We start from the raw sequence: 21715 nt of genomic DNA, 5'->3' as shown, positions 1-21715 counted from the left end.
AATCAGGCCTGTATGGTAGAGTGGCCAGATGGAAGCTACTTCTTAGTAAAAGGCACATGGCAGCCCACCTGGAGTTTGACAAAAGGCACCTGAAGGACTCTCAGACCAGGAGAAACAACATTCTCTGGTCTGATGAGACAAGGATTGAACTCTTTGGTGTGAATGCCAGGTGTCATGTTTGGAGGAAACCAGGCACCATCCCTACAGTGAAGAATGGTGGTGGCAGCATCATGCTGTGGGGATGCCCCCTGGACGCCTCGCTGGAGAGAGGTGTTCCGGGCACGTCCCATCGGGAGGAGGCCCCGGGGAAGACCCAGAACACGCTGGAGGGACTACATCTCTCCACTGGCTTGGGAACACCTCGGGTTCCCCCAGAGGAGCTGGTGGAGGTGTGTGTGGATCGGGAGGTCTGGGCGGCTTTGCTTGAGCTGCTGCCCCCGTGACCCGACTCCGGATAAAACAGAAGAAAATGGATGGATGGATGGATGGATGGATGGATGGATGGATGGAAGAAGAAGCAGCAGCTCTGCAGACCCACGGAGCACACCACAGCAGAGCAACCACAGCCACGGAGCACACCACAGCAGAGCAACCACACCCACGATGATGAGTGGGACTGTTTGCTAACTGTCTTCCACACAAACACCGAGATGATGTCCAATGAAATCCTTCTTAGACGTCTCGCTTTCGGCTCCTGTTGCTTAATATAACTAAAAAGAAAATGCAGCAGCAAATCCAACCTGGCAATGTTCCCGTTGCTCTACAGCAAATAAAACACATCCTACGTTAATGCTGGAATCATTTCAGCTCTCGTTGTATGACAAAGAGGACCACAGAGAGCAGACTAGATGGCAACATAACATTCGCTGTCACCTCAGGTGTCTGTGGGAGTGTACAGTGCACACTGCGTGTGCGTGTCTGTGTGGCGTGCTGCATGTTGTCGTGGGATGGCAACCTGCAGCGCTTTACAGCTCTGAGTGATACAAACAGGAACACAAAGCTGGAGGGTGGCTGGCACTGACCTTTATCACAGCACCCCCAACCCTGCACATGCACACATGTATGTGTTTTTCTTCATGCATGTGTGCACATGTGCACGTGTGCATGCATACATACAAATCCCCTTGCGTGTGCGTGTTTGGTGGTGCTGGTGCATGCTCACCGTTTCCTGGGTGCTGGAAGGAAGGAGAGAACTGCTTGGCGGTGACCCTGGCCATGCGACTCTCCTCCTGGGCTTTCTGCGCAGCTCCGACCGCTGCTTCTGCTTTACCCTGCGCGTGAGTCGTCCTAACAGGCACAAGACAATAAGCAGGATATTAGAAATGAATGAAAGGCATCAGAGGGACGATGCACACACTATGCACACCCTGCACACTCTGCACAACATGCACACCTTGCACACCCTGCCCACTCTGCACAGCGTGCACACTCTGCATCGTTCATGTTACTTGCAAGCTTTGAAGTTTGCGTAGAGTTTGATTCCAAAAACCCGTGTTGTTTCTTAGAATCCTCCAACTTTTTGTTGAAAGGCAACACAATGTCCTGTGTTCATTATTCTGTCTCTCCCAAACTGGACTCGTTTAAGTGGAACCTCAGAGAGAACGACTGAAAATCACTGAGACCTCACACTGCATTGAATGAGGAGATATTCTGTGTAGGCGAAAAACACAGAAAATTATAAATGATGACATGAATGATGAAGATGATTGGTATAAATGATGTCATGATGAAGTCATGAACAAACATGACTTCATCATGACATCACGTATACCAATCAATCACAAATAGCTTGTTGAGCAATATAAACGTCAGATCATCTCTAGCTCCATTGGTTGTGGAGATATAGCAGAAAATGTTTTTCTCAACATGTTTTTGTTGACCTTGACCTTTGTCTGATCCTCACCTTTTTTTGGAAGACACACACACAGGACACATTTACTCATGATACAATAGGAAGAACATTCAAAATGTGACAATATCAAAGTGAACGCAATATAAAAAAACATGACCCAAAGTTCTGTGCACAAAACTAAACGAGCTATGAAACCTTCTGCCCCGTAGTTTTAGATTATCATTTAGGTTTACTAATTATTAATTATTACACAGGTCCCCTGAACTCATCTGACTGTTCCTTTTATTCCAATAAAATGGGTTATAAATAAATAAATAAGAGTTAAACACTGCCGTACACTCTCCTCTCAGTATCTTTGATAACCTACTAAAATTCAAACTTCTTTGAAGTTTCATCTTTGTGACATCATGAAGTCATATCTGGGACTATGGATGAGAGGCTACGACTGGTCAACAATCAAGGTCAGAGGTCAAATTTCCAGCCCCATACTAATATACAGGAAATCTGCAGATTTTGTGGAAATTAGTTCAGATATTGTTTATTGCAAACATGATTTTATCAACACACCTAATCATGGTACTTTTCAATCAATCAATCAATCAATTTTTTTATATAGCGCCAAATCACAACAAACAGTTGCCCCAAGGCGCTTTATATTGTAAGGCAAGGCCATATAATAATTATGTAAATCCCCAACGGTCAAAACGACCCCCTGTGAGCAAGCACTTGGCTACAGTGGGAAGGAAAAACTCCCTTTTAACAGGAAGAAACCTCCAGCAGAACCAGGCTCAGGGAGGGACAGTCTTCTGCTGGGACTGGTTGGGGCTGAGGGAGAGAACCAGGAAAAAGACATGCTGTGGAGGGGAGCAGAGATCAATCACTAATGATTAAATGCAGAGTGGTGCATACAGAGCAAAAAGAGAAAGAAACAGTGCATCATGGGAACCCCCCAGCAGTCTACGTCTATAGCAGCATAACTAAGGGATGGTTCAGGGTCACCTGATCCAGCCCTAACTATAAGCTTTAGCAAAAAGGAAAGTTTTAAGCCTAATCTTAAAAGTAGAGAGGGTGTCTGTCTCCTTGATCTGAATTGGGAGCTGGTTCCACAGGAGAGGAGCCTGAAAGCTGAAGGCTCTGCCTCCCATTCTACTCTTACAAACCCTAGGAACTACAAGTAAGCCAGCAGTCTGAGAGCGAAGCGCTCTATTGGGGTGATATGGTACTACGAGGTCCCTAAGATAAGATGGGACCTGATTATTCAAAACCTTATAAGTAAGAAGAAGAATTTTAAATTCTATTCTAGAATTAACAGGAAGCCAATGAAGAGAGGCCATCTGGGTGAGATATGCTCTCTCCTTCTAGTCCCCGTCAGTACTCTAGCTGCAGCATTTTGAATTAACTGAAGGCTTTTTAGGGAACTTTTAGGACAACCTGATAATAATGAATTACAATAGTCCAGCCTAGAGGAAATAAATGCATGAATTAGTTTTTCAGCATCACTCTGAGACAAGACCTTTCTGATTTTAGAGATATTGCGTAAATGCAAAAAAGCAGTCCCACATATTTGTTTAATATGCGCTTTGAATGACATATCCTGATCAAAAATGACTCCAAGATTTCTCACAGTATTACTAAAGGTCAGGGTAATGCCATCCAGAGTAAGGATCTGGTTAGACACCATGTTTCTAAGATTTGTGGGGCCAAGTACAATAACTTCAGTTTTGATCCAACTGGATTACTCATTATTATTCGTCATTTCTTATTGGCAGTACGATGCTGTAACAGCATGCTGAATTACCTCACAGGATGTAATACTTAAGTATTGTCCTTAGAATGTCGAAAAAAGAAACATCCCCTGAAAATGGCTTTGAGTTCTACTCTATTTTTATTATTATTATTATTTGATGAGCTGCCATAAAAATATCCTGACACTGTGAAAGATAAAACAACAACTATACATCAACATGGGCAATGCATCATGACATCACAATGGCATGATGATGTCACAATGATGTCTTTTTGATGTCATACGTTCTTTTGCTTTGAAGCTACTGTTGCACTTCAGTGATTAAATAATGAACTGGTGGACTTGATTTCTTAGCACAAGCTCTATTTTTGACAACCTGACAAGCGAAGGTCAAGGAGGATACATGCAGACTTTAGTATGTTGTTGATAGTAGAGAAGCTTGAATGTTGTTGATGATGACTCAAGGATTCCATCAAGCTGTTTTTCTCCAGCGGCAGTAGCAGGGTACTGTTTTCACTGGGGTGTGCACGACTGTGGACAAGATAACTCAAAAACGGCTGGATGGATTTTCTTCAGACTTGGTGTGAATATTACTTGGCTATCAGTTAAAGGCCATAGGTCAAGGTCAAGGAAAACCTGGTATTTGAAAAAACACCTGTGTATCTCAACATTCATAAAGCTTAGATGGATCAGATGTAGTGGGAATATGACTTGGATAAATATCTAGAGGGGATGAGATCTTGGAGTAGTTTGGTCAAAGCTCAAGGTCAAGGAAAACATGGTCTCTGTACATTTGCATGGATCGCTTCATTCCTTTGTGTGTCTGTTTTTCCGAGGGTCTGCAAACACATCACACACTTGCTCCTGTTCCACCAGCCACATGACTGCACCCCTGAACGACAATGTAGCAGGAACAGATGAAGCAGTGAAGGTGTGAGGCTTTTTCTCTGTTCTGTCTGACCAGAAGTCTGACCTCTGACCTGTAGTCCTCTGACCTCTGTGTCAGATCTTAGTCTTCTGATTTTTTTTTCTTTTGTTTCTTCCTCTGTGAAAAGCTGCTTTTATTATTTTTCCCCTCGTTCTCACTTTCTTTCTTGCATCAAACAGATCTTTCCTCTCATATGCGGCGTTGAACACTGTCTTCCCTGTGTCGCTGACCAGTAACGGTCTTGATGCAGCGCTGCACGTCAATGCTCATTGATTTTTCTGCTCTCTGCTCCGACATGCATGGCGAGAGGACACTGTCTCTGTGCTTCATGGGACATGAAATGAAATAAAGGTAAAAAGATGAATTGATGTGATGGCTTCAGGGTTGTATTTTTTTATTTTATTTTATTTGCAAATTACATTTTATTTCATTTTATTACATATTGCAGCTTTTTAACAGCTTTATACTGTAAAATTTACAGTATTTTCTGCAAAGATATTTATATATTTTTAGTGTATTTTTACAGAACTATTCTGGCAATCACAGCTACCGTTTTTTTTTTGTTTGTTTATTTGTTTTTTGTTTTTTCCAGTAAAACATAATTTTATTTTGTCATTTATTTATATATCTTACAGTGTAAGTATGTTGTGACTATGGACAAATTGGTATTGACTCCTATAGATAAAGCACCTAATGTGTGTGTGTGTGTGTGTGTGTGTGTGTGTGTGTGTGTGTGTGTGTGTGTGTGTGTGTGTGTGTGTGTGTGTGTGTGTGTGTGTGTGTGTGTGTGTGTGTGTGTGTGTAGCGCACAGTAAGTCCCTTTGGCTGCTCCCCTGTTTGCACTCAGTGTCGCCACAGCAAATCCGAGGTGGTGTGGAATAAAAGCATTAATTGTTCTAAATCAATACAATACAGAACATGAAACAATAAAATGGAAAAAAAAAAATCAAAACATATAATAAATATCAACTCTCTTAGGAAACAGTAAAAGTTTGATAGTTTTAGTCCAACTAGACAGAAAGAGCACTTTTATTTAGAGCCGAAAACACCGCGTGGATGTGCTGATTCTAATAGTCTGCTTACTTTTTTCTTTTCTTAATGAAAAACTTTACTCTTTAATAATTACTGTGTTTGTGATTGATGATGGCTTTTTTAATGGACTGATTAAATAAAACTGAAAATAAATAGTATAACTCACACAGATGTGATGATTTTTTTAAAAAAATGCCAGTTTTGTTTATATAATCCAAAAATCATGTGTGAATCTCAAAGATCTTTAAATATAATATGTGTCCTCCATCATCTTCAGAAGAATCACGTTGTAAATAAAGAGGGAGAGGACACGGATGAGGGAGAACACTGACCAACATAAGAACCAACAGGAGGAGAAAGATGGATGTTCAGCAAGAGGACTAAAGGAGGTGAGGAGAGGAAGTGAGGGAGTCCAATCCTGATCTCTAAGCTCCTCCTTCATCTCCGTCATTACGCGGGAGCGGCTAATGACCACGAACACAGCCTTCCGGCTTGGATCTCTGCTCCTCATGTGCTTTTAGCCTCACTGATTAAAGAGGGTCATGGGATTGCACTGAGTGGCTCTGTCCACAGAGTACGATGACTCAGTCATATGTTTATCTGCTGCTAATCACAGGTAATCAAGCACACGTCCAACAACACACACATGCACTGGTAAAGTGCCATTGAGCAGAACACAGCCTCACGGTTCTATCCTGTAGCCGTTGCCGACCTCTAACCTCTCTGGGTCCCGAGTCAGAACGCGGGTGCTGACTCACTCTTGAGATTGTCTTCTTCAGCACCATCGTTTGGTTCCAACAATCTGCAGGATTTATCCTGAGACTGGTTCACCTCTCAGGGCTTCTCTGGCTGATCTGAGACAAAGCCAGTGAGACAGGCAGCGGATGTCCTGAACTACGCCGAATCTGGGTGAGCGGTTTCTGCAGCTCTGTCAGGTGCTGATTCGACCGCACAAATGAGGCAATGAAAGTGAGTCCTCATGAAGTCCCATGACCACTGAAGGTATCTGAAAGCCCTGACTGGCATCAAGATTCTGAACATTACCAAATGTTTCGTGCTACATGTAGTGAAAGAAGAAGTTGGAGGCGGAGGAGGTGATGGCTTTTAACCCAGCGGCTGTGAAGGTGGACGAAGGCTCCAACAGGAAAGACATTCAACGATTTGGAAATGTTCATGAGTTATCTAAAGAATACTGTCTGGAAGTGTTTTTTTCAAAGGTGAAAATAACTGTGTATTTTTTTATTTCAATATATGAAAGCATTATTTGCTGTTGTTTTTTAAATAACTTTCAACATTTTTAAATAGTCTGATTACTTGTACATACAATATGTTAATTTTCCTTTATTTCTGAAAACACATTGAATTCTGTCTTTAAAAATCAGGAGTTGTGATCATTTTAACAGGGACTGCAGATGGCTACAGTCAGGAGGTGGAGGTGGACTGATGGTCTGCTTTGGCAGTCAGGACCAAGGCCAGTTCCACAGTGTGGAGGATTCAGCTACATGCACTCTTGGACTTGCGTTGACCTTAATTTGAAAATTCCTCACATACCCCTACGGGATGACATGCACGCTCCCGTGCTCCCAGAAGATTTGAGAACTGCTGTCCTGCATCCACCTGTGATTCTGGCTGCTGTGCTCCATTTGGATCCCTAGTTGGTGTGATGCTCGTCCCTACACTATATTCAATATGATCATTTTCCTGTCAAAATTCTGCTGTACGTCATCAATCTGTAAAATAAGAATAAAAATAGCTGCAGTTATGGCACCAGAACATGCACTTCTTAAAACAACATGGTCCTCGACACCTCCTCACCCCCACCCCACCACCCGCCCCATCACAAGAGTATCAATATGCATACGGGACTGCAGCTCCAAAGGCAATGAATTTATTCCATTTCTGAGTTCTGAAGTCAAAAATATCACTGCAGAGAAGCTCAGCACACTTGTGTTAACATCAAAAATCAGTTTTTACCCGTCGCTGTCAGCAGGCTCTCATTTACATTCAACGGAGCGCCACCGCTGTCAAAGTCTTCACGGGTCCAGACAGCGGCGCTTTGTTTGGTTCACCCGCACCATAACATCCGTAAGTCTCCTTTCTCCTTCACCTTAATCCTCTTCTCCTTGTGTCATTGATCTCAATTAGAATGTGCAGCTTTAACGCAAGCAGTCAACTTCTCCAACAAATCAGAAAACGCCATCAGAGAATTAGAAAGTTTTTTGTTTTTGTTTTTCATGTTTAATAAATTCAGTGTACTGTAAACTACATTTTTTTCACACAGAATCTACTGTTTTATGATGATATTCTGTGTTTTGTCACTATGGAGCATGTGCACAACATCACTGGAAGAGGTATGGCTTGTGTTTCTCGTTACGTTAGCATTTTAAGTGCTACTGTTATACGACCTTTCAGTGATTCGATTAGATTAGATAGAACTTTATTAATCCCTTGGGAAGACTCCCTCTGGGAAATTGAGGTTCCAGCAACATTGTATAGCAGCACACAGGGTAAAAAGCACACAGAGCGTCAAAAGTGAAAATACTGCTCACTACTGGTTTACTGGCTACTACTGTTCCTGTCCTTCCCGTCCTCTGTCTTCCTGCTACTCCTCCTCCCCCTGAGTGAGGAGGAGTGATGTGGCTGTCCTAAGATCATCAAAGCTTCACACAGTGGTGTTTCCGGTCATTCTGGTACCACAGGCTAGATCTCATGATGTGTACATATATCTTTATATGTGTATAAAGTGAACAGTCCATTTGCAAATGTTATCTGGGTGGAAACAGGCTGGTAGCTTGGACTAGGACACAGGTGGTAGGTCACTATGCAGAAAGGCAGTTGTCTTTCTGCCGCCTAATTCTGTTTTTTTCTCTCTGTGTTCGAGGTGCAGCTCCATCCAGAAATGGGAGTGGGTGTCTTCTTCTGCAGGCCTCCCGTCCTGTGCACCAGCATGGGCTCCTGGAATTTCCTGTATGTTTGTGTTGTCAATTGTGTCTGTAGCATGGCTCAAGCAGAAGGTCACCCCTTTGAGTCCGGTCTGCATGAGGTTTCTTCCTCAATATGATCAGAGGGCATTTTTCCTTACCACTGTTGCCTGTGTGCTTGCTTTAGGGGTTGGTAAGGTTAGACCTCACTTGTGTGATGCGCCTTGAGGCAGCTTTATTGTGATTTGGCACAATATAAATTAAATCAATTGAAATTGAAAGGCAATCTGAAGGGCAACAGCATCCATGAGGGTAGCTGCAAACACAGAGTCCAGAGACACGAGCAGAAGGTCAAAACACTGTTTTAAATCATACCAAACAGACAAGTCAGTAAGTGGCAGGCAAGGATGAAAAAACACAAGGAGCCAGAGTGGGTCGACAACTGGGGAACAAACACAAGCATTGAACTCGAGAGAGCAGGCATGAAAGGGAGACAATCTGGCACTGGAGTGAAAGGATGTGATAGCTCTGAGGGGTCAGATCTGCATAATTTCAACAAGTTGAGACTATGGCCTGCTTCTGTAGTCGTGTCCATAAAAATCCTAGAGGGATATGCTTTCCAAACTTAATACCCATTACTATATTGGATGATGTTTAAATTGAGGATGGCCCAGTGGTTGTTCCGGCAATAGCAAAGATTTCGTGTCTGCTAGCTACAACGCACGTGGAATGTCTCAAACCTAAACCTACTTCTAGGCATCTTATATATGCTACTTAACTCTGGAACCACCCCTAAACCCAAACAGCTCAACTGTCAACCCCACTGAGGTCCTTAGACTGGGTCTCATTAACATAAGATCACTGTCCTCAAAATCACTGTTGATTAATGATCTAATTATTGATCATTATTTAGATATGATTGGGCTATGTGAAACCTGGCCTTAAACCTAAAACTGTCCACCCCTCAAATGAGGCCTGCCCACCAGCATATACATTTAGTCACGTCCCTCATGATGCAAAGCAAGGCAGGGATGTTGCTCTTATTCATAAATATAGGTTTAGCTTATTAGCTGTTGGGGGTTACAAATATAACTCATTTGAGCATCTGATTCTCTGCTCTGCTCAGGATATTACACATTGCCAAGGTCAGAAGAATAAAAATCAGTTGTATTACTTTGTCACTGTATATAGGGCTCCTAGTCCATATTCTGAATTCTTAGATGAATTCGGTGCGTTCATCTCTAACTTGTCAACTAGTGTAGATAACATTCTGATCATTGGTGACTAACGTTCATATAAATGCAAATCATTTATGGAAATTGTGGATGCATTGGGATTTCGACAGTGCATTCGGGATTCGACGCACATTAATGGAAATACCCTGGATCTGGTTCTCGCATGTGGTATTGCTGTCACGAATATATTGACATCATGCCTCTTACATCAGTGGTGTCTGATCACTCACTTATTAAGTTTACAGTTTCGCTGCTGTGTTTAGTGGACCTTATATACAACCTTATATATCATTACGGCGAGGCATCAACTCCTCAACTAAGACTGAACTCAAAGCTAGACTGCCTGATGTCTTAGCTTCAGATTTGACAAATACCCAGTCAGTAGACAGACTTGTGGATAGTTTAAACTCAGTGCTCAAAACTACACTCGACATGATTGCACCACCTGTGTTAAAACCGCGCCCCCCCAAATCACAGTCACCTTGGTTCAATGATTATCTGCGTGACCTCAAGCATAAAGCAAGAGGTCTAGAACGGAAATGGCGTTGTTCAAAATTAGAAGTATTCCACCTTGCGTGGCGTGATGCTATCTTAGACTATAATTAATGCATTATTGGCTACAAAATGGACTTACTACTCTGATTTGATCAACAAAAACAAGTATAACTCAAAGTTCTAGTTGGACAAAGTGGCAACACTTATTCATGGACAACCACCTGTAGTTCGCTCTCCTTTTACAGCACAAGATTTCCTGGATTACTTTGGGAAGAAAATAGAAGACATTAGGTTAAACATATCCCAGCATGCCTTAATCCAGCCACTACACCCTGCTATTGAGGTGGGCGCCATTAGAGAGGTATTACCTAGATTTACAGAATTTGATAGTATCTCTCTAGACATGCTGACGAATCTCGTAATGTCAACAAAAAGCACAACCTGTTTATTTGATCCTATACCAACAAAACTGTTTAAGGACCTGTGGCCCACTCTTTGGTCAAATGTGCTGGAAATTATTAATCTTTCTTTAACTTCTGGATCTGTTCCTAAATGTTGCAAATCTGCAGTGATTAAACCATTACTTAAGAAAAGTAATCTTGACCGTAGTGTATTGAAAAACTATCGGCCGATATCAAATCTATAATTTTTCTCTAAAATTCTGAAAAAAGTGATGTCACGGCAGCTCGTAGACTATCTTACTGAGAATAATCTCTTTGAGCCTGTTATGTGTCGGACGCAGCCCGGAGAACCGACCAGCGTTTGAAGGACCCAATATAAAATAAGCAGAGCACGGTACAAAGGATAACAGAGTTTAATGAACATAACAGTGCTGTGAAAAATATAAAAGTGCACGGTCTGGCGTGGCGGATTTGCGGTGTGCTCCCAGCAGCACAAAACGGTCCGGAGCCAGAACTGGTTCGGACCCAAGGACCCCGCCGACAGCCCCCAGGTGGCCGCGACAAACCGAGTCTGTGAAAGAAGGAATCATTATGTGAGTCCACACTCAACACACAGAGGGACCGCTCAAAGGTGCACAAACAGCAAACACTTCCTGGCTTAATTACTAATCAGCTTCCCACCCTGCAGGCATAGAACATCCAGTTCACAAACTCACTGCAGCGGAAGCTGATTTAAACGACCAACATACAGCTCAATATAATAAGGTGTGAGGGACACCACATTTACTGACTGTATAAATGTTAGTCACAAAATCTAACGTACCTCAGGAAGTGTGCTGACGAGCGTGAGACCTCACCCTCTCCTCTTTCACAGACCATGCATCAAACCTGGACGTTCTCTGCATCCACTGATGATGAGATGGCTCCCGAGACGACGATCTCACCCGTCTGGTCACAAGGTCGAGTCTCTGGCAAATACACACTGTGTACTCCAGTCTTAAATGCCACCATGTTCCAATCCATGTAGATGCACCACAGCTGTGAGTCCTGACGAGCCGCAGGTGATCAGGGTGAGGTCCTGATAAACTCAGCTACACAGCCACTCAGTCCCAAATGCAAGCCACCTGGAAGGAAAAACAAAAGACAGAAACAAAAAGGCAGCCAGGCCCCCCAGCCATACAACAGAGCCACTGCAGTCTGCTTTTAGAAAATATCATTCCACAGAGACAGCTCTCACTAAAGTGATGAATGATCTTCTGCTTACAATGGATTCGGACACCACTACGGTTCTGTTGCTGTTAGATCTCAGTGCTGCATTTGATACAGTGGATCATCATATTCTACTTGATAGGGTGGAAAATCATTTTGGGATTACTGGGAGTGCGCTTGCATGGCTGACGTCATACTTGACCAGTCGTTCTCACTGTGTTTTTGAACAGTAATACTACCTCTAACCTTAGTGACATGAAATTTGGGGTTCCACAGGGGTCTGTCTTAGGCCCCCTGCTTTTCTCACTTTATTTAGCACCCCTTGGGCACATACTGTGGCGTTCTGGGATTACCTTTCACTGCTATGCAGATGATACTCCGTTATACATGCCGATAACTGACAGTAATCTCGTTCACATGAAATCCTTAGAAGATTGCCTTGCAGCAGTGAGAAGTTGGATGTCTAGAAACTTCCTACTTTTAAACTCTGATAAGACTGAAATGATGGTTCTTGGTCCAGTGAGACATCGGCATCAATTTGACCAGTTAACACTCAGCCTAGGCTCGTGTGTCATACGTCACACTGACAAAGTGAGGAACCTTGGGGTAATTTTTGATCCTTCGTTGTCCTTTGGCCTCCATATTAGAAATATTACTAGGACTGCTTTCTTCCACCTGCGAAATATAGCAAAGATTCATCCCATCCTGTCTATGGCTGATCCTGAGACCCTGATCCATGCATTTATCTCTTCCAGATTGGACTACTGCAATGTTCTATTTTCTGGTTTACCGCAATCTAGCATTAGGGGTCTCCAATTGGTTCAAAATGCTGCAGCCAGACTTTTGACACGAAGCAGAAAGTTCGACCACATTACACCCATTTTGGCATCTCTTCACTGGCTTCCTGTCCCATTGAGATCAGATTTTAAGGTTCTGCTACTAACCTATAAAATTATTCATGGACTGGCACCTCCCTACCTAGCTGACCTAATTAAACCTTACGTACCGGCCCGGGCTTTACGTTCTCAGGGTGCAGGACTACTTTGTGTCCCTAAGGTGAATAAGAAGTCTGCGGGTCACAGAGCTTTCTCTTATCGTGCACCTGTTCTGTGGAATGATCTCCCTGCGTCAATAAAACAGTCAGATTCTGTGGAGACTTTCAAGTCCAGACTTAAGACTTATTATTTATTTCTTATTTTTATTTCTTATTCACTTATTTTCCCTTTCATATGACTAGCATGCTGGTACAGTTTTGTTTTACACTTTTTACTCTTTTAATTCATGTTATTAGTAATTGGAGCGGGCTGCGGCCTCAACTTTACCTAAATTCTGGGTCTTTTAGTGAAGTTTAGGGTTAGTGGCCGGCGATCACCTTAGTATTTCTCTGTTTTTGTTGTTGTTTAATGCTGGCAAATTATACAGTATTTTTTGTCTTTCTGATGCCTGATTCTGTTTTTTCTCTCTGTTTAAGGTGCAGCTATATCCAGAGATGGGAGTTGTATTTGTGTTGGCGAGCCTCCTGTCCTGTGCACCAACAGCATTTCTTGTATATTCGTCTGTGAATTGTTCTGTAATTTATGTCTGTATCATGGCCCAAGCAGAGGGTCACCCCTTTGAGTCTGGTCTGCTTGAGGTGTCTTCCTCAGAGGGAGTTTTTCCTTACCACTGTTGCTCTGGGGGTTGGTAAGGTTAGACCTTACCTGTGTGAAGCGCTTTGAGGCAACTCTGTTGTGATTTAGCACTATATAAATTAAAATAAATTGAAAATTGAAATTGAAATTAAAGAGTGTATTACTTCGTTACCCGGGAAATTAGTGTAACAATACAGGGGACAATTTATTAAAGTCAAAACACAAGGTAAACACTAGAAATATAAGAGATGAGAAATGTAGATGAGAAAAAAATACAAATCCAGAGATCGCCCATTCATTGCAAATCTGCCCTTTCCCCTTCTAGCGAGTGTCCTTGGCGACCACCTAGGTTGCTTATGCCTGCAAACTGTCAATATCTTCTGGTCCGTGCATTTTTGCTCAAATATTCATGGAGACATCAAATAACTGAGTAACGAGGAGGTGCCACACCCGAACTCTTCCAACCATTTAGCATGCATGCAGTGCTGTGTAGTGATACATGGCATTAAGGGTGTGTCGAGTCTGATCCATGTCACTGGTTTTACTTGTTTAAAGATGGAATCAGCATGGAGATGTTACCTGGACAGAGCGATCTCGGCCTTCTGTCGGGCGATGTCTGCTGCCTTCTGCGCTCCCTCTACAGCTCGGTCCACCTTCTCCCGGATCTTACTGGCTCGGAGGGGTATCAGGTTTTTCCTTTTCCCGCTCACCAGAATGTTCTGCTTGTACTTCCCTTCTTCTTTTGTGCCATCAGGAAACGTGGTGCAGCCGTAGCCATGACGTTTGTTGCTAAGCCACTCCCCCTCGTACTGCAGCCCGTCGGATCGCCGACTTACACCAAATCCTGTCCGCTTATCGTTCTTCCACTCTCCAGAGTAGGTCTCTGTCGTTGTGGCATCCACGTCATCATCGACCACGACCAGCTCTGCATCTGCATCACCGAGACTGAAATGGTGAAAAGTTCAGATAGACTCAGTGTTACAGTGATAAAAATACGGAGGACAGCTGAAGGAGGAAGTGGACTAAAGACAGTCGTACATTTAAAGACCTTCAACATTCCGATTTGCAGATTAGCACTCTTTCAACCTTCATTTTACTCATCAAATTCAGTGACGTCAGATTTTTGCATTCTCTAAAGTCAGGCCAGAAATCTGTACGGCTCCAACGAGTCCCGCTACAATGAACAGGTGACACATAAGTAAAACCTAATTATGTTCCCAGATGCTCAAAACCGAATCAAGTCTAAAAATCTGTGTACACACAAAACCCACAAATGGTAGATTAACAAAGTTATGTCACCAATGGACACATGATTGAGATTGATTTTGGAAGCTGTTGGTCGGGAGGTTAAAGCAGCGGGCTTGTGACCAGAGTACCCATGGTCTGATTCCCTGTCAGAGAGACAACTCACTAATCCAATGCTAACAATTGTAACACAATGCTAATTTTATCACATAACACGAGATGCTAATGGGCTAACGTTAGCATGATATCTTGCTAATATCACATAATGTGATGCTAACAGGTGTCACCTAACATAAGATGCTAACAGGCCAACATTAGTATGAGCTCAGTGCCTCCGCTGTGACCAACAGGATTTATAATATGCTGAAGAAGGAAAAAATAACATACTAGTGGCAGCTGAGAACCCAAGCGAGGGAGCACCTTAAGACAGTGATTCATGATGGATTTAATTGTTTGGGAGTGTTAGATATATTTGTGTGTTTAATTATTGTTTCTTTCTGTTTTGGTATTAAAGTAGTTATTTACTGAGCATTGTATCCTTAGTTTCATATACTTTTCTCTGTTATCTGCTGGAATGTGCATGTTGAACTGGAACCAATTTCATCACTTAGGACAAAGACATTCAGATAACATTATAAATGATAAATGTCCCGTTATTGCGCGGGTCGGTAGCAGGGGGTGGGACGTCCCTCGAATGCCCACGGGGACCAATAACGGAAGGATTTTGTGAAATAAAGTCCACCTTTGTTACACCCATGGAGTGTTTTATAAAACTGTTTTTATCCATTGTTCTTGGTTCTGAAAGGACGGAGAGAAGTTCTTCAGAAACCAGGCCTGATTTTCATTGTGACTTTGAATAAATTTAAAAGTGCGAAATAGTTTGCGTTTGTACTTTGTGAGGGATAAAATTACAGAAAGAGCCGGGGAAAATAACAGGAGTCTTGAAAACTGACTAGTGCACGCTAACGGGTCGTTGTTACCATTAAAACCCACTAGTGGTGATACAGGTTCACATAATGCTAATGGGCTAACAGTGTGAAATCTAGCTAGCATCACATAGCCCTATGCTAATAAACAGGGATGCACATATCTTGTACTCATGGTGCTCATGTGTGCAAAAAGTGTTGATGCACAACAGACAGAGGGAAACACTTCCTACAATCTGTCATTACTTTCCTCCTATGAAGTGCGTCCTTTGTGTTTTCTGCTGTGCATCACTTATTTTTAGTGTGCACAAGCACCATGAGTACCAGTTATGTGCATGCCTGCTACACTCAACAAAAATATAAACGCAAGACTTTTGGTTTTGCTCACATTTTGTATGAGATGAACTCAAAGATCTAAAACTTTTTCCACATACACAATATCACCATTTCCCTCAAATATTGTTCACAAACCAGTCTAAATCTGTGATAGTGAGCACTTCTTCTTTGCTGAGATAATCCATCCCACCTCACAGGTGTGCCATATCAAGATGCTGATTAGACACCATGATTAGTGCACAGGTGTGCCTTAGACTGCCCACAATAAAAGGCCACTCTGAAAGGTGCAGTTTTATCACACAGCACAATGCCACAGATGTCGCAAGATTTGAGGGAGCGTGCAATTGGCATGCTGACAGCAGGAATGTCAACCAGAGCTGTTGCTCGTGTATTGAATGTTCATTTCTCTACCATAAGCCGTCTCCAAAGGCGTTTCAGAGAATTTGGCAGTACATCCAACCAGCCTCACAACCGCAGACCACGTGTAACCACACCAGCCCAGGACCTCCACATCCAGCATGTTCACCTCCAAGATCGTCTGAGACCAGCCACTCGGACAGCTGCTGAAACAACTGGTTTGCATAACCAAAGAATTTCTGCACAAACTGTCAGAAACCGTCTCAGGGAAGCTCATCTGCATGCTCGTCGTCCTCTTGAGTTCATCTCATACAAAATGGGAGCAAAACCAAAAGTGTTGCGTTTATATTTTGTTGAGTGTAATAAATGTCTCGTAACGTGATGTTAACAGCATTCACATAATGCAAGATGCTAACAAACAAATGCTAGCATGATATCTTGCTAGCATCACATAACATGATGCTAGCAGGCATCACATAATGTAAGATGCTAACAGGTTAAATGTTAGCATGGGCTCGTGCCTCCATTGTGACCATCAGGATTAAAAACATGCTTCAAAAACACATACTTAAAGTTACAACATACATGTTGCCTGAATAAATATCTTTGGAGATGAATTGTGGTATAGATGTCCAACAAATAAACATCAAGACAAAATACTTAGCTGTTCAACAAATCAGTAAAGTGTCCTTTTCAGTTAAGCCACTTCGGCCTGAATTCCAATCCAATTTAAAGACACTTAAGTCGGACAAATCCTTGTTCTCATTTGGTTTGGTCATCTCTGTCCTTGCTTGTCCTCTGCTTTCATCCCTGCACTCGCTTTAGTCCACATCTCATAATCAATCTTAAAGGGACGCTTTGGGCTGAATCCTCCCTAATCAATTGGGAAACAGTCAATAAATTATTATAAATGTTGGGGGACAAGACTTGGTTGAAAATTTGATTTGCAAGAAGACATTCGTAGATTTCGTTGGATCATTTAGTTGCTTTTGTTAAGATGTTTTAATGTTTCCACCTGACATTTGGCAGGACGTGCCCCAACCTGTCCACTCACTGATTCATGGTCCTACCTGATGGTGGAGTTGATATCTGAAGCCGCAGAAGACACCGTACTCATTCCAGCCTCGCTCCTGAATGAGCTCTGTTTGGATCTCTGAGAGGCCAACGAGCTCCTGGACTCTGACTTCCTCAGCTTGAGCCCAGACAGGATGGACCTCCGGAACAGGCCGCCCTTCCTCTTCCCCTTCAGGAGCTCAGCTTCGCTGTGAGCTGTCAGTACGAAGCCTCCGCGAGAACCCGCGGGGCTGCTCCCGCTGCTGCCCGTGCTGCACATGGACACGCTGGTGGTCAGGGTGCCAGGAGCAGAAGGAGGGACTGGATTCACCACCACAGTCCGGTCTAACAACGCAGTGCCATTGCTGTGGTCTGAACCGGAGCGCAGAGAGTTTATGGAGGTGCGGAGCGGGGAACGGATGACGGCCGCCATGCCGTAGGGGACGCTCTGACGAACACCGTAACCGTGCCGCATTCCACCGACCCACTGGCCCTGAAAGGTTCCTACAAAGACATCAAAGACAACTTTTAGGTTTAGTTTCCTGCGTTTACAGAAAAAATACAACAGACAATCCTTGGTTTGTACACGGCACAACGTCGGGATCCGATTATGTTGGTGTTGTGTGTGTGTGTGTATCTGTATAACCTCTAAGGGCAAAGTTGCATTATTGCAGGTATCATGTACAGATCTCTTACAGACACTCAAGCTGGTCTCCCCTGGCCAATTTCTGCTCCCAGTTTGTGCCCCAACTTCAAAAATGAGGAAATCAAGCCCAAAGTATGATAATAGCAGTCAATTCCTGTTTCAAACTATTGTGTACTGATCATAGTATGTATGTATATTATGTTGGCTACACCAGAATACGTACGCGGCCCATGACTTGTGGCAATGCACCCTAATCACTTTCAACAAAGCTAAAATGTTAACCTCTCAAAACCTCTCAGCTCCTGTCACCATGTACTCGTATTCTACCCGCATCATCTCCTTCTATACCACATAGATATCACAGGCGTGAATGAAATGGTAAATGGTAAATGGACTGCATTTATATAGCGCTTTTCCATCTGCATCAGACGCTCAAAGCGCTTTACGCCTCACATTCACTTCGATGTCAGGGTGCTGCCATACAAGACACTCACTACACACCAGGAGCAATAGGGGATTAAAGGCCTTGCCCAAGGGCCCTTAGTGATATTCCAGTCAGGTGGGGATTTGAACCCATGATCTTCTGGACTCAAGCCCAACACCTTAACCACTAGACCATCACCTCCCCAATAGATATCTAGAGCTATCTCTGATATCTATGCTGTTGCCCAGTGACATGCAGAGCCGTGCACGTAGTGGAGCTGACGCATGCCTCGTGGCACCACACACACACACACGCACGATTGTTACCCGGTCCAGTCAGTAAAATTGCTCACCGCTCGCACCAACACAGAAAACAATTTCAGGCTTGAATTGTAGCCTGGCATCAAATAACTGAGCAGCCAAGTCCACATTCAAGCAGAAATTAATTATTTCAAGATGCATAAACAATATAAAACTGAAGAGATCTGTAAAATTTATGTAAAACACATGCATTATCCCGTATGCAGAAATTACATCCAGTTATTTATGTTTTGTGTATCACAATGTGTCTGCAAATCACAGTTTTTTTATGTTTGAAACATTACTGATCGTTCAGTGTTGTGCAACACTACATTTGCCAGAGATTATGTCTGATTTCAGGCTCTAATTGAGTGTCCCTTTATTTTGGCTCCAAAGAAGTCACAATTAGGTGACAAATATCAGCAATGAGAGAAAACACTGGAACAGGATCTCCAAAAAATCCCATGTGACACTGATCTGTATTTCCCCCAACACTGGATTCCAGTGTTCACTTTCAGAACTCTGCATAGTCAGATACGTCCTTGTATTAGTGAAAATTAACCTGGAGGGCTGGGCTCATCACATTTCGCATTCCACCGGGTGCCTGCCTGGACTTCTTCAAAGGAAGAAGCTCAGATGACTTAAAAGGTTACCTGCACTGGTTCACACAGGAAGAACCCACCCCCACCCCTTCTGCATAACCCCAGACGTGGGCTTTGTAAATAAACAAAAACTGACAAACAAGCTCATTTCAAGCTTCATGTAAGTTCAAGCACACCTGCTCCTCATTTCCATCATCCATCCAGCATCCAACAGGTGGCAAACAGGTCGAAAGGATATGAAATAAGAAAAACTAAGTTGCTTTTTGGATTCATCTGCTGCATCAAACCACTAACCATTGTGTGCTTTGTTTTGATGAGGTACCAGATGATACCATTTATTGTTGACGGATGTAACAGAATCAATCGGCATTTATTATTATTTGTCTGTCTGTTAGCAGGATTACGTCAAAACTATTCCACGGATTTTGATGAAATTTCACCACAGATACATATTAGGCCAAAGAAGACTCCATTAATTTTGGAGGTGATCTGGATCTAGATCCAGAATCTGGATCAAGTTTCACTTTATACTTTATACTTTGAAGGATTACGTCAAAGGTACTTTATGGATTCTCACCAAATTTGCACCATATACAGATATTAGGGCCTGGAAGACTCCACTGAATTTTGGAGGTGATCCAGATCCGGATTGGCGGGCGTCAGATATCTGTGATTGCTCTTGTTTTGATATAGTGTTAAGCTGGATGTGATGACTTCATTCATTCATTCTTCACTCATTGCGTTATAAGTAGAAAGATAGCTATTCAGCTGAGATCTTTGCCCTCTTAAGATTATTTGGACTTGTTACTGAAATACAGTGAGAGATCATTTATTTGGGGGTCAAAAGTCAAAAATGGCATTTTTTTTTCTTATTTACAACAGAAATGTGAACATTGATCAAATAAACACAGGCAAGCTGGAGAATTCGATCCCAAAAATGTGCTCTGTGGTCTCAGACATTAGTGAGATCTGAGTAGAGGATGAATATTGATGTTTTAGCCGTTGCCATGGTAACGCTTCAGCTTGTGATAATTGTTTTAATTATGGCCTCTAAAAACGTGATTCTTGCAAATAAACTGAGAGCAAAATGAAAACCAACTGTGACAGCCCTGACAGCCACAGACACACAGCCAGACATGCAAAAGTATCATCAATGAGAATATTTTTATTTCATTTATTTATGTTGACCGAGTCGGGCGGGTGAATATTTTGGATCAGGTCACCTTGACACCGGAGTGTCATACTGAGACTCCAATAGGAGCTCTGCTCCTTTCTGAGATATTATGTGTGGAATTTTGATCATGATAATAATAAAGTCAAGCAGTGTGGAGTGGGCGTGGCTTTTGTTATTGACCCACCCACTCTTGTTCATTCATGTTTCTGTTCTTCTCTCCGGCCTCTCTGCTGTACACTCCTTACATGAAAAGTGGGCCACGTGAGAGCGTGTGTGCGTTTCTGTCATTCCCACACACACACACACGTGTTCCAGTAGGAGTGGATCTGCTCCATCCCGCCCGCCTGTACCTCTGATGTAACAGCACTCTGATTCATTCTGTAGCGTGCACATTCACACTGACCAAACTACATGACCATATAAGGACTGCAGCCGCATCCTCCAGACCAACCTCAAATGCCCACAACCGTCTCCCTGGTGGGCTCTAGTGTCACGAAGTGCTGAATGAAGCAGATCTCGTAATCTAGTCTGTTATTTACATTCATTCAAAGACTGCCAAACACACGCACACACACACACGCACACACATGCACGCCGCCTCTTGTCCTCCTGCACAAACAAACTAAAGTGGCTTCAAAGACAGCAAGTCAGCACATCTGCTCAGGACTTTGTAATCATGTCAGAGCACATCTGTGCCACCATGTGACCATATGATCAAAGCAAACACAAACACACGTGCACCAGCGATATATAAAATCTGGAAGGAACGTGTTTCTCGGGATTTTCCCAATAATTTCTCCAAGACTAATGATTCGACATATTATAACAGATAAATTATATCAGAGATCATAAAGTACATTTATTATCAACTTATGTTTCACGAGTACTACAACTAAAGAAACCTAAATAAATTTCCTGAAATACATATTTTAAGTCTTTTTATTTGGGTGTACTTTAGCTAGATTACAGTGAATTTAGCTTCAATTCATTGGCTTTCAGTTCATTTGAGGTAAGACTTTAAAGTTTTATTGTTTACTTATAAAAATTTAAATGGACCAGCACACTCCTCGCTTGTCGACCTGATGTACTGACCCCTGCTCTGTGCTCTCAGAATGCCGGACTGTCATGTGTTCCAAAGGTAAAGAAAAAGTCAGCAGGTCACAGAGGTTTGTTTTGTGGAACAACCTGCCAGCAGAGAGAAG

General features: G+C 42.8%; 1 protein-coding gene across 2 annotated transcripts in view; it reads right to left on the bottom strand.

Annotated features, from left to right (window-relative positions):
* The window catches only part of jph3 (junctophilin 3), a 142208-nt gene that overhangs the window by 23407 nt on the left and 97086 nt on the right, over nt 1-21715 (bottom strand). The window contains exons 4-6 of one of the 2 annotated variants that reach the window (XM_034177247.1): nt 17386-17628; nt 14031-14396; nt 1163-1287 (exon numbers count right to left, since the gene is read on the bottom strand). In XM_034177247.1, coding sequence (XP_034033138.1) covers nt 1163-1287; nt 14031-14396; nt 17386-17628 — 734 coding nt within the window. The remainder of the gene's footprint in view (nt 1-1162; nt 1288-14030; nt 14397-17385; nt 17629-21715) is intronic. The other variant, XM_034177248.1, reaches the window with a different exon arrangement.

This window comes from Thalassophryne amazonica, chromosome 8 (assembly GCF_902500255.1).
Source record: "Thalassophryne amazonica chromosome 8, fThaAma1.1, whole genome shotgun sequence".
Lineage (NCBI taxonomy): Eukaryota > Metazoa > Chordata > Actinopteri > Batrachoidiformes > Batrachoididae > Thalassophryne > Thalassophryne amazonica.
This window is presented reverse-complemented; position numbering and strand designations above follow the sequence as displayed.